Source organism: Anarrhichthys ocellatus, unplaced genomic scaffold, assembly GCF_004355925.1.
Source record: "Anarrhichthys ocellatus isolate YVR2014 unplaced genomic scaffold, GSC_Weel_1.0 scaffold14, whole genome shotgun sequence".
In the NCBI taxonomy this organism is placed as follows: domain Eukaryota; kingdom Metazoa; phylum Chordata; class Actinopteri; order Perciformes; family Anarhichadidae; genus Anarrhichthys; species Anarrhichthys ocellatus.
Genome location: NW_022280044.1, coordinates 8,822,789 through 8,835,474, shown reverse-complemented (window position 1 = coordinate 8,835,474; position 12,686 = coordinate 8,822,789). Strand labels below are relative to the sequence as shown.

The 12,686-nt window shown below is 41.9% G+C and overlaps 2 protein-coding genes across 2 annotated transcripts in view; both read left to right on the top strand.

Annotated features, from left to right (window-relative positions):
- The first annotated feature begins 3,771 nt into the window (after positions 1-3,771).
- On the top strand, positions 3,772-10,447 carry txlna (taxilin alpha). Its single transcript, XM_031853945.1, has 11 exons — positions 3,772-3,838; positions 4,535-4,859; positions 5,272-5,523; positions 5,644-5,735; positions 6,562-6,732; positions 7,081-7,275; positions 7,396-7,515; positions 7,616-7,690; positions 7,792-7,884; positions 7,973-8,068; positions 8,261-10,447. The coding sequence occupies exons 2-11, from the start codon at positions 4,544-4,546 to the stop codon at positions 8,573-8,575; spliced, it is 1,725 nt and encodes a 574-aa protein (XP_031709805.1). The 5' UTR covers positions 3,772-3,838; positions 4,535-4,543; the 3' UTR covers positions 8,576-10,447.
- Positions 10,448-10,830: 383 nt separating this feature from the next.
- The window catches only part of eif3i (eukaryotic translation initiation factor 3, subunit I), a 13,628-nt gene continuing 11,772 nt past the window's right edge, over positions 10,831-12,686 (top strand). The window contains exons 1-6 of the mRNA XM_031853947.1: positions 10,831-10,958; positions 11,372-11,464; positions 11,558-11,645; positions 11,751-11,816; positions 11,897-12,046; positions 12,374-12,501. Of these exons, the coding sequence (XP_031709807.1) occupies positions 10,956-10,958; positions 11,372-11,464; positions 11,558-11,645; positions 11,751-11,816; positions 11,897-12,046; positions 12,374-12,501 (528 nt within the window). The 5' untranslated portion in view covers positions 10,831-10,955. The remainder of the gene's footprint in view (positions 10,959-11,371; positions 11,465-11,557; positions 11,646-11,750; positions 11,817-11,896; positions 12,047-12,373; positions 12,502-12,686) is intronic.

Here is a 12,686-nt window from a genome sequence, read left to right as displayed (position 1 = left end):
ATATGCGCAAATACAACGAAATTCAAATAGTGTGTATTTGCACACACTTCATGCACACTTGCATACAACACCAGCAGACACTGTACACACACCTCTCACAGATGAGTGGCTAGTGGCAAGAAAAATAAAGTTTCCATCGTCTTTGGAGTAGAAAAAAAGTAGTTCTTCTTTGAGAGTGAAAATTGCCGTTTTGGCTGTTTTTTGATTTCAGGTCACGTAGTGTAGTTGTTTTGTTTTTGCGTATTCAAATGTGATTCGGTGCACAAAGAGGTGTCATGGAAACTTTCTTTTTTTTTTTTTTTCTTGTTTCTAGCCACATGACTTACGATGGTTTGAATTAGCCCTGTAAACCCTGACCCTGGATCAGCCTTTTGCCTGTGACAGGAGCTGATCTGGGATCAGGCTTCAAGCTTTGTGGATTGAGCAGAACTGTGGCTGTGTGATGTTTTGACTGACGGGCACTGTGTGAGGAAGAGGTTTGATTGACTCTATACAACTTATGTCCCGATCCGAGTCTGGGAGCGCCGGTTATGTGGATCACTGAACCAGCCTGAATATTAAGTCATGAAGCTGTGAACAGAATTATGTTAATCTCAACGAAAATACTCTGGATTAGTCTGTTGAATAGTGCGTGTACTTGGAAATACACTTTCATCAAAGAGGTTTCTTTTTTGGATAGACGGACGTCGATTTTTCCATTTGGTTTCTTTCAGTATTATGTTTTTACATAAGCCATAAACTTCCATTGACATAATATTCTAGTGTAACAGGCTGCTATTACACGCGAGGGTTAAACCGTTCATTGATATGTTAGCGAGTGAGTTACGTTATCCACAGAACACGTGTGCTCCCGGTAAGACATAAGAGTTCAAATCATGAATAATTGAGCATCAAGAACTTGCCTCTACACGACAGATATAGCGTAGAACCGCATTTATACCTGAAGTCTTCGATTTCAGTGCTAATTCTGAGCTTGGCCTACAAATAACGCCAGAATTGCAAAGAAAAAAAAAAAGAAAAGAAATCAGTGCATCAACCAGGAAGAAAACTATTTATATTTCTGAAAAATGAACTCCTATTCACAAAAGTGCCAATCCGACCAACAAAGACTGGAGGTTCTTATGTATCTGTCTTTGACTTGTAGATTATTTTCTTTATATCTTCTTATTTACTTGAATGTGCACACGTTTTGTGCAGAACATTGCTGCTCTATTTTCCTTATCTTTAAAGTTACCTTATTTGCCATTGATTCTATGGGAAGAGTGGCATGCATTACTGTGGGCGCCTCAATAAGGAATTCAATTAAGGCAGTTTAATTCTGTCGGTGGGGAAATGACTTGAGTAATTACATAAAACTGGTCTTTTGCAGCTACTTATTTTCCATTATTAGTCTTCTAATGGTTTTCACTGTGCATAGCTAAGCTGCAGCTGTTTCTTTGGAATCATACAAATGATTTCATGCGGTGGAAACGGGAGTGTAATATTTAGCATTTTCATGGGGTCCCCACAGCCGGCCCCTCAAACTCAGCGCTGATGGAAATATTCTAGTACTGGCATGTGGCAGATGATGCAAAATTGTGGAAATTTAAACGACTATCATAGCAGACAATTGCAGGTACTAACCGTTATTGTCATAGTTTACCAAAGTTTTGTCATCCTGAAGGCTGGTTGAAAGGATTTACTTGATGTCTTTGTTTTCAATACTCGACTTATTGTAATTCACTTGGTTTGACCCAGTCGATAAGACTTGGTTTGTCCCAGTCGGCATGACAGAGTTTTTGCTTCAGGCCATTTGAAAACTTGCTTCTTTTCATTAGAAGCTGCAATAGCTCAGTCCCTCTCTTCTCAGTTTTATTTTTTTCTCAAGTTCAAGTACTGTTTCAGGGAGTTAAAAAAAACTAAATAATCCTGAAGACTGCAATAACTATATTGTCCAAAATCAGGCACCCCAGAGGCACAGATCCACCGACTAGCTAACGGCTCTCTAAAGGTGAAGCTAACCGAGGCAACTACTGGACATTTTTCTAAGATTAAAAATCTGGATTCAGTGATTTACATTAAAAAGTATTATAAGTTAAACTAATATGTATGTTCTGATACATCGACAGGGATTCAGATGCAATTCTAATCACTTCTGAGAAGTGGAGTAAAAGCCTCATTGGAACATGTCACACGGAGAAAATATAAAAAGAGAGGAAAATAAATAGGAGTTGAGGATACAAGCCTTTCCTGCTTTTTCTTGATCTTTTTTTCCTGATCAGGATATTCTGGGCTATATTTTTGGATAATTGTGTTTAGTCCTAGTCTGGCTGCATGATCAGGAACCTTGTTATCTAAAAGGGGAATGAACAGACATCACGAAATATCTCAAATCTGACTCGTCTTCCGTCCTAGAAGCTGTTCAAGTCTAATATCAAAAATCTGAAGCCACGCTTGGCTTGGTCATGTTGTCTATGCTACAAATGTTTACAATGCTACATGTTTGTAAAAATACTTTTCATACGCCACCACTGACCAGTCCTGATGTGTATTCTCTGCTCTGGTCCTCATTTCTTTTTACATGTATTTATTTTTCTCTATTGTTTATGATTTTTTTTTTTTTTTTTTTTTTTTTTTTTTTCGCTCTGCTCTAAATTACTCTTTAAAACTGTGACTTGACTTGACTTTATCGACGGTATGAATGAGTGACGAGAAAACTTATACACGACACACAAACACGAACATGAAAAACAAAACAAATGCATACAGGAAACGGCAACAATATTAAAAAAAACGTGTAAAGGAAAATATATTGAATTTAAAGTTGTTCAGTGGAAATACTGTACAAAACAAATAAAGTTACGTTGCAACCCTTTAATGCAAATGTTTCATCTTTGATCACAATGCAATGTTACTGTATTACAGTATATACAGTGCTGTGAAAAAGTATTTGCCGACTCATCCAGGTCGTCATAAAAGACCCCAGAACAACATCTAAAGAACTGCAGGCCTCGGTTAAGGTCAGTGTTCATGATTCAACAATAAGAAAGACGGCATCCAGGGGAGAGTTCCAAGGCGACAGCCACTGCTGAGCAAGAAGAACACACAGGCTCGTCTCACATTTGCCAAAAGACATCTTGATGGTCCCCCGAGACTTTTGGGCAAATATTCTTTGGACTGACGAGACAAAAGTTGAACTTTTTGTAAGGTGTGCGTCCCGTTATATCTGGCGTAAAACTAACAGCATTTCATAAAAACAACATACCAACAGTCAAACATGGTGGTGGTAGTGTGATGGTCTGGGGCTGCTTTGCAGCTTCAGGACCTGGACGACTTGCCATAATTGATGGAACCATGAATTCTGCACCATCTCATCTGAAATTAGACAAATTGTCTCATGAATGTGATTTTGAAGGGCTTTAATTTTGAAATGCTACATCAGAATGTCCTGGTTCTCTTTTTAAAATAAATATTGTATTACTGGATTCTATCCATATTATTTATAAAATATATACGCAAGGTTAATTTTGACATTAATAATTGTTAGTTAATTTGATATTCTATTTCATTGTATATATTGTGCATTTTATATATACTATTTTACTGTTATTCTTATTGTATATACTGTGCATTTGATTTTTTATATTTTTACAGTTATTTTTATTTACGTGTACACATATTGCTGCTGTAGGTGGCGACAAAAGTACCAGTTCGGGATGTAAACCGCCGTTTATAAACTAAAAGAAGAAGAATTAAAAGTTAGCACCGGAAGTCTTTTTCCTTTTTTTCTGGCTCACGCTGTTGTGGAAACCCGCAGTTCGCAGACACACACTAGCTGTTTCCCCCTTTGAGTCTGAAGGTAAACAAACTCCCTAATATCAGAGAACATGGGATATAATTCACAGACGAGTACGTTTGTAGTCCGTCTTTATTTTTAGAGGTAAAAACAAATTAATTTACAAGCTAATTTCGACGCATCTTGAGGCTAACGAGCGTTAGCAGGTGCTAGCTAACGTGATAGTAAAGCGAAAGCTAGCGAGGACCTGGCACTCTTAATAGGAAATATAGCTTAGCTTTGTCATGGCATATGTTAGTACGCAAGCTAAAGCTAGTGTTATAAACATACGTGAACACATGAGGTAGTGCTTCTTGTAACGAGAAGGTTTAACCCAATTTACAGGAAAGTGTTACGAAGTCCCACTTAAATTAGTCTGGTGGTTGAACGTGTTTATGCAAATAATCTAGTAAATGTAACGTCCGTTATCACCAGAAAGAGGATGTTTTGTGACTTAATAACTTTGACAAACACTACGCAGCTATGTTTGTTGTTTGGTTCAATCTTTGCACTACTGTTTAGTTAGATATATAATATTATATTTCATTGTATATATTGTGCTTTTTTAAAATATTTTTTACTCTTATTTTTATTGTTCATATTGTGCATTTTTTTATATTTAATATTTTTTACTCTTATTTTTATTGTATATATTGTACATTTTTTTATATAATTTATTTAAGTAGTTTAACTGTACGTGACTTTTTCTACTTGTAACAGATACCAGAGATGAAAAAACAAGACAGACAAGAAGAGTCTGCCACCCAGGGCGGTGAGGACGCTCCGCCGACACCAGGAGGGACGGAGTCACCTGCAAAAGACAGCTTGGACAGCAACAGCCCCAAAGAGTCTGAACCTCAGACGGACACGCCGCCACAGACGGACACGCCGCCACAGACGGACACGTCTCCACAGACGGACACGTCGCCACAGACGGACACGCCGCCACAGACGGACACGCCGCCACAGACGGACACGTCGCCACAGACGGACACGTCTCCACAGACTGTCACACCTTCACAAGGCAACGAGGCAGGAAGTGAAGGTAAAGTTTGAACTATTTACCAGGTACATTGTACGTTGTTGACAGGACCGTCTCTGTTACATGAGAACCGGTGATGGTCTCTGTTGGGAGAGGACGTAGTTGTCCTACCTGCCACTGTGGATGGCTAGAGTGCATTGAGTTGTAATAGATCAGCATTAATAACAACAATGATTGATATATTTAATCCTTAATAATTGGTTCATCTTTCTCACTAGTCATCAGCAAAGACACTGGTAAATTACTTTTGTTTTTATCACATTGTGTTTTATCAGCCACTTGCCATTTTTGGAGTTATTTTAAAGACTAAATGTCTTTGAAGCTTCACTGCAAGTGCCTCAACTTTTTGCCACGTCTGATTCCAAGAATTCACAAAAAAAAAATGTCCCTTTTTCCCTCCCTTTACTGCGTCTAGTTGCAGAGGCGGCCCTTTCTCAATGTGACATGGCTGAGGAGCTGAGCCGGCAGCTGGAGGACATCCTCAGCACATACTGTCGGGAAACCATTTCAGACGACGCCTGCTCCGTGCCCAACGGCCAGTCACACAGCCCCGAGCTCAACGGCCTGAGCAACGAGCGGGGGGGCGGCAAGCCAGAGGGCAAAGTCAACGGAGCTGGCAACGGAGGGCAGAAGAAGACTCAGGAGAAGAAGAAAGTGAAGGGTCTGGGTAAGGAGCATCTCTAATAATTGCTTATTACAGATAACTGTTAACAGTTTGGAGGCTAGTTATGTGTTTTCTAACCGGCTCTCTGATTGTGTCCTGTCTCTATTCAACTTGTTGACACAGGCAAAGAGATCACTCTTCTCATGCAGACTCTGAACACACTGAGCACCCCGGAGGAAAAGCTTGGAGGCCTCTGTAAGAAGTACGCTGAACTGGTGAGTGTTTCACGCAAAGTCTAGCCCGAAGCACTACTGTTGATCTTTAAAACATTTCGGTGGGTTGGTGTGCATGAACGTTTGAGAGGTAGACCGTGTGTGTGTGTGTGTTTGGATGTACGAGAGCTGAATGAAGCTGATGTGTGTGATGTGTGTGTCCCAGCTGATGGATGAAGATGGGTCCGCTGTGCTGCTATTGGCTAAAGGAGAAGCAAAGCCTCCGTGTTGTTTTAGCATCATGTGCTGTAGTCCCATTACGAAGGAAGCAATGTACGGTTAATGTAGGTCACATTACATACGGGGTCGATCTGTAGAAAATCAAATATCACAATATTTGTTAACAAATACCTCGATATCGATACTTTTGGGTTCACTATTGGTGCTATTTTTGATCAATAATCATTAGTAATGTGGATATATTGACTCCGTGGGTTAAGACAAATAGTAAAACAGACTGTTAAAACATTACATCACTTTACTGTAATGAAGCCTTTAAAACCATTATCCAAAATCCAAGATGATACCCAGTCTCATATCCCAATATCGATATATTTAGATATATAATACCCAACTGTAATTATACTACTACTCTACTACTTGTTGAACAGCTTATTAGAAAACAAAGTAGTTAACTTCAGATGATAATAGTATTGTTTTAATATTACCAAGTGACGAGTGTCTATGACCCCAAACAGATGAACCGTAACATGTAATTAACACACGGCATCATTTTGTTTTCGAGGCGTCCTGTTTGGTAAAACAAGTCTAATATCAGCTGTCCAATCTTGTGGAACAACATCAAAATGCCTCTGTGTGTCTGTGACAGCTGGAGGAGCACCGCAACACCCAGAAGCAGATGCGGGTGCTGCAGAAGAAGCAGAACCAGGTGGTCCAGGAGAAAGACAACCTGAGGAACGAGCACAGCAAAGCCCTGCTGGCTCGCAGCAAGCTGGAGAGTCTCTGCAGGGAGCTACAGAGACACAACCGCACTCTGAAGGTAACGGAACAGCACCGGCGTCCTGCATGTAGACTCCTAACTGCTGCATCCATCCGATAAATGACTTCCTGCAGCTGTGGCCTGTCTAAGGTCCAGTTTCTGTGTATTTATCAGTTTATTTAAACGCAGTTTTGGGTCTTTGACTCCTTCGATTAGCTGCCTTCATGAGATGCATTTGCTAAAAGTTTGTTTTCCAGATGTTTTTTTAAACTGTAGTTTGTTGAGGTGCATTACCGAATAACCAGAATTGATCACTTTAAGATGATTCTGAGGTTAGCCAGCTTTTCAAAGTGGAAACAAGCAGCACATCATTTTCCACTTCTATCTTCAACTTCTGTCCGTCTGCAGGAGGAGGGAATGCAAAGAACGCGTCTGGAGGAGGAGAAAAGGAAGGAGGTGACCTCCCACTTCCAGGTGACGCTGAACGACATCCAGGCTCAGATGGAGCAGCACAACGAGAGGAACGCCAGCCTCCGACAAGAGAACACGGAGCTGGCCGAGAAACTGAAGAAGCTGTACGAACAGTACAAACTACGAGAAGAGGTTTGTGCGCACTGTCCTCCACAACGGCGTCCTTTAAGGGCTTTAGTTCTCTTTGATTTCAAACTGCAAGCGGAATGCCTTTTACGGGATGTGTGACAGGCTTTGTATTTCTCTGACCAGCACATAGACAAACTGGTGAATCACAAAGATCTGCAGCAGCAGCTGGTGGACGCCAAGCTGCAACACGCTCAGGAGCTGCTGAGGGAGTCGGAGAAATGCCACGACAGAGAGAAACACTTTGTAATTATCCTCCTGACTCACATTTACAAAAACAAGCACTGTGTGTGTGTGTGTCCTCCTGTTTTTAATGCGTATATGTTCCCGGGATTGGTCTCCTCAGCTGCTGAAAGAAGCCGTGGAGTCTCAAAGGATGTGTGAGCTAATGAAGCAGCAGGAAGTTCACCTCAAGCAGCAGGTTTCTCATCAAGCCTTTACTCTTCACCTTTTACAGTCGGACTGTGATTGACAATGTTTGCATCCTAATATGATCAAACCTGTTGTGTTGTTGTTGTTCAGCTCTCACTGTACACAGAGAAGTTCGAAGAGTTTCAGACCACTTTGTCCAAGAGCAATGAAGTCTTCACCACGTTCAAACAGGAGATGGAGAAGGTGAGGTGTCCGAGGCCGTAAGATTGAGAGGACGAATTGTATTCGCTTTTTGCAGGACGTGACGGTTGTGTTTCCTTTTGTGTCTCAGATGACTAAAAAGATCAAGAAGCTGGAGAAGGAGACGGCTATGTATCGGTCCAGGTGGGAGAGCAGCAACAAGGCTCTCATGGAGATGTCAGAAGAGGTAAAGCAGCTTTTAAGGTTGTTTGTTGACCGACCACTTTGAGATCGCCAGAATACAGTACTTATTTTTTTATAATGATGGATATTCAGTTCAGATGTGGCGATTTATTTGATCAAAGGCTGACGTGTGCATCGCGTGTGTGTGTGTGTGTGTGTGTGTGTGTGTGTGTGTGTGTGTGTGTGTCGTCTCCAGAAGTCTGTGCGGGACGTTGAGTTTGAAGCTCTCCAGGGTAAAGTGCAGCGGCTGGAGAAGCTTCGACGGGCCCTGAAAGTCGAACGCAACGAGCTCAACAAGAAGGTTCAGAACCTCAGCGGTCAGGACGCCGTCGCCCCCGCCTCTGACCCGCAGACCGACTCCCCCTCTCCGCCGCCCACAGACTCTCTGTTGCATCCCGACAGCCTCCCTGTCCCGGACTCCGCCCCCTGCTCCCAGTCCTGCCACTGTGACCAAGAACTGGACACAGACGCCCCGCTAGAAGAGGCGAGGGCTCTGCCCGTCGCTGAATGAAGCTAACGCTGCTCACGGCCTCCTCTCTCCCCCCTCCAGCATCAAGCCACCTAATATGAAGCCACCAGCCTGCAAGCCGCTCCTCCTCAGCTGGATGAAAGTGATGTGAAACACTGGTCCAGAAGCAGATCAGATAGCAAGGTTAACTTGTGTCCTCCCAGCATGCCCTGCAGGCTTTATAGCGTACATTATGTCAGTACATTTACATGCACACCATAACTGTTACTGTGAATGACCTCGTTAAGGTGACTAAAGGTGACACTCCAAAAGACGTGTTTCACATGCTGCTGTTTGTGGCTTTCAGTCGACCAAAAATATCGACAGAGTTCAGACTTCACTGATCACAGTAATTCAAAAAAGAGAAGTTATCCAGCTCTGCTAGAAACTTACACCTTAACTTGACCCTGTTTATATGACGGCAGCAGCAATCTGTAATAATCTAATTATCAGTACTACTTGACAGTGTGCATGTAAATGCACCGGCTGCCTCTGTGTTTCACTGCACATTCCCTTTTTTTGATTTGCATCAAATACAACTCAGCGAGAAAAAGCAACAGCGCTGCTCGGGATGACACAAGCCAGGCAGGTAAATGACAAGAGGAGTCATCAGTGTGTGTGTGTGTGTGTGTGTGTGTGTGTGTGTGTGTGTGTGATGTTTTAAAATCCATTCCCAGTAATTGAATGTTTTTCTTTCTGCTGAAGTCTTAACGGGGATGTGAAGATGATCATTTCTTTGGCCAGTCCAATTCTTAATATCATAGAAATAATCTAGAATTCTACAAATGTATTGAAGGACGTTTCTCACTCGCTCTAGATTTCTCTCATTCGCTTTTCTTTAGTTTCAGAGTTTTCAGTTCTTGTGGACCGTTTTAGGGAAATCATTCTTTGTTTGCGTCACACTGCTTCTTTTGTGCAGTTTTTCTCATTTGTATTTATTGTTTGAAGCATACTCTCTGATGTTGAAATGTATGTATTTTACAGAACACCACGATAACATAGATCTTGTTACACATTTACAAAATGTAATACGGTGTTCATTTCATGACTTTTCATTCCTAACCTTCCTGAGTTCAGTTGTTAGCTGCATTATTTTTACATGTCTGCTTATAACCTTATAATGACGACCACTTAGAGCTTGTGTGCGTGTGTGCGTGTGTGCGTGTGTGTGTGTGTGTGTTCAAAGGACCTTTGTGTGGAACAACAACACCATAAAAGGGTTGTGTAAGACACATGGCTATGATTGTCTCCTCCCATCCCTGGTAATGGCAGTAGCTTGTTATCAGGTTTCTACTAGAATGTTGGAGGACCTCTATGCAACGCTTGTCTGTTTCTTTTCCTGTGGCTGTCTCAACTGACGAGCACTTAGCTGAGAATGTATATTCATTAACTCCACTGTCTCGCATGGATGTATTGTATAAACAGACAACATATCTCACAGCAGAACTTTATTTTTGCTTAGGTTTGAAGCTTATTAATCTCGATAGATGTCGGACATTGAACGTAATGTTGTGCAACTTCCTGGTGCTTTCACGCGGTGCAGTGACTGAGCCGAGTTATTGGACTTCTGAATCGTAGTTTGACTCCCACACGTGCATTTCTCTTCAGTCATTCTTATGCTCTACTTCATATGTAGCATTGGTAACAAGGCGTCAACGTATAGACTCATTTTCAATTGAAATAGAAATGGCAGACGTAGTTTCTTCCATTGTCCCACAGGACAGAATCGTTGTACCTCTGGTCCCGTGGTAGATGTGGAGCTTCATTGACCATGAGAAGGAACCAAAGATGTTTCCTTTCTTTTGTCTTTTGCAGTACTTTTATCTGGCCCTGTATATTTTGTTTCTTGTTAAATAAAAAATGTAATGGTGTGTATTTCAGTTGTTTGTTGATTGACCGTGTTGGCTGATTTAGAAAAGATTTAAGATGTAAACGCATGTTTTAATATGAGAAAGGTGTGTGCAGTTTTTGCACTTTTAGACCACAAAACTACATTTGAATTTGATGTGTCTTCAAAAATGTACTTTTCGTCTTTTTCATTGTTAAAAAATGCACATCACAGAATTGAATCAATGTTTATAGATATTTATAATAGCACATTGTGTGCTTTACCTTTAATAAATCAATTTATATTTCCTTTAAATCCTATTTAAACACCTTTAAACTGAAGGGATTGAGCGTTAAGGTGATTTGGGTGCAGTACTACAGTATCACCGAGAGAGGGCGTGCTAACGTTATTCTTCCTTTCTGCGCCGGAAACACGTCATCTTCCTCTTCCGCCGCTGCTCCGGCGCCCTGAAACACGAGTGCTGATCTTTTCTCTTTTTTTTACGGGAGTCGCTGTGAATATACTGGATCGACTGGTTACACCCAGCTGACGACCATGGTTTGTGAATATTTATTAGTGACTGTCTGTCGCGAGCTATGTATATATATATATATATATATATATATCAGAATAAAGTCTCATCGTGCTGAGACTGTTAGCTCCGGTTTAGCTAAGCTAGCATATCTAGCCTGGCTAACGTTAGCTTAAGAATTAGCCAATGTTAGCACGACTGTTGGCTGCATGTTGTGAGAGATGCAAGATGATTCACCGGCTGTTTGAACTGCACTGGTCTACAATACGCTAAGATGAATTAAGTAAACACAACATGTATAGCTGGTTCGTCATCACCGACCACCTATTGTCCTCAATAATAAACGCCATAGCACTTCATGGAGTCAGTCACCTGCTCCTCATTTGAAGCAAATGGCTGTACTGTTATATCAAGTTAACAGGTCTCCCTCTCTCCCCAGAGACCCATCCTGCTCCAGGGCCACGAGAGGTCCATCACTCAAATCAAGTACAACCGAGAAGGAGACCTGCTCTTCTCTGTAGCCAAAGACACGGTGAGATAACGAACACATGCTCTGCCGTTATCTTGTTATTCCACCTGCAATTGTGTTTGGTATTAACTTATATTGTAATGTCTCCCACTGTAGGTAACCAACGTGTGGTACTCTGTCAACGGAGAGAGGCTCGGCACCTACAATGGACACACAGGAGCCGTGTGGTGTGTGGACTGTGACTGTATCCTTCTTCAAGAAACACACTTGTTTGCGTTGTTTTATTGCGTTCATGTGATGCAGTGTCTGTTCTCATACATGCTGGGCTCCTTAACGTGCACTCTCTCAGGGGACACTAAAAACGTATTGACGGGATCCGCAGACAACAGCTGTCGACTGTGGGACTGTCAGACCGGTATGTAGAGACGAGCTGCACTCCAAGAACAAAGCGTGTGTCCTACATCCACTAACTCCCCGTGTCTCTGTGCCTAACAGGTAAACAGCTGGCTCTGCTCGACACCAACTCCGCTGTCAGAACGTGCGGCTTCGACTTCAGCGGCAACATCATCATGTTTTCCACAGACAAGCAGATGGGTTACCAGTGCTTCCTGAACTTCTTCGACCTGAGGGATCCACAGCAGATCGGTACGCACTGCACACCGGGGTGTAACGGCACACTAAAGTCAAAAGAGTAACTTATGTGGCTCTTTTTTTATTACATTAGCAGCAATAATTAGATATGTACTGCAAATTCATGTAAGTGGATTGAAAATCATTCATCGTTGCAAATGTTGAATTTGTATTTAATTAAAAACTGCAATATTCCTCCGCAGGAAATAGGATGTAGCTCTCTCTCAGTATTTAACAAAGTCATGGTGTCACACATCACTGTATGATTACATCATATTTAAAGGAGATTATCTTCTGTTACAGTTGTAGTGTGGTAGAATAACTGCGTTTCTGTCTCTGCAGAGGACAACCAGCCCTACCTGTCGCTACCATGCAATGACCACAAGATAACCAGCGCTGTGTGGGGACCGCTGGGAGAGTTCGTCATCGCTGGCCACGAGAACGGAGAGTTCAACCAGTTCAGCGCCAAGGTGGGTCAGACACCGTCTTTGAACTGTGTTCATGTGGCACCATCTCTTAAAGTCCCGGTGAAGCCAAAGTTGGAGCTTCTTTAGCTTCTGTGCTGTGAGGATCTCCAGGGAAACAGAATATTTGAGCGGTGTGCAGTTACAAGAGGGATTTAAATAAAATCCTTTGCATTTTATTGGACCGCAAA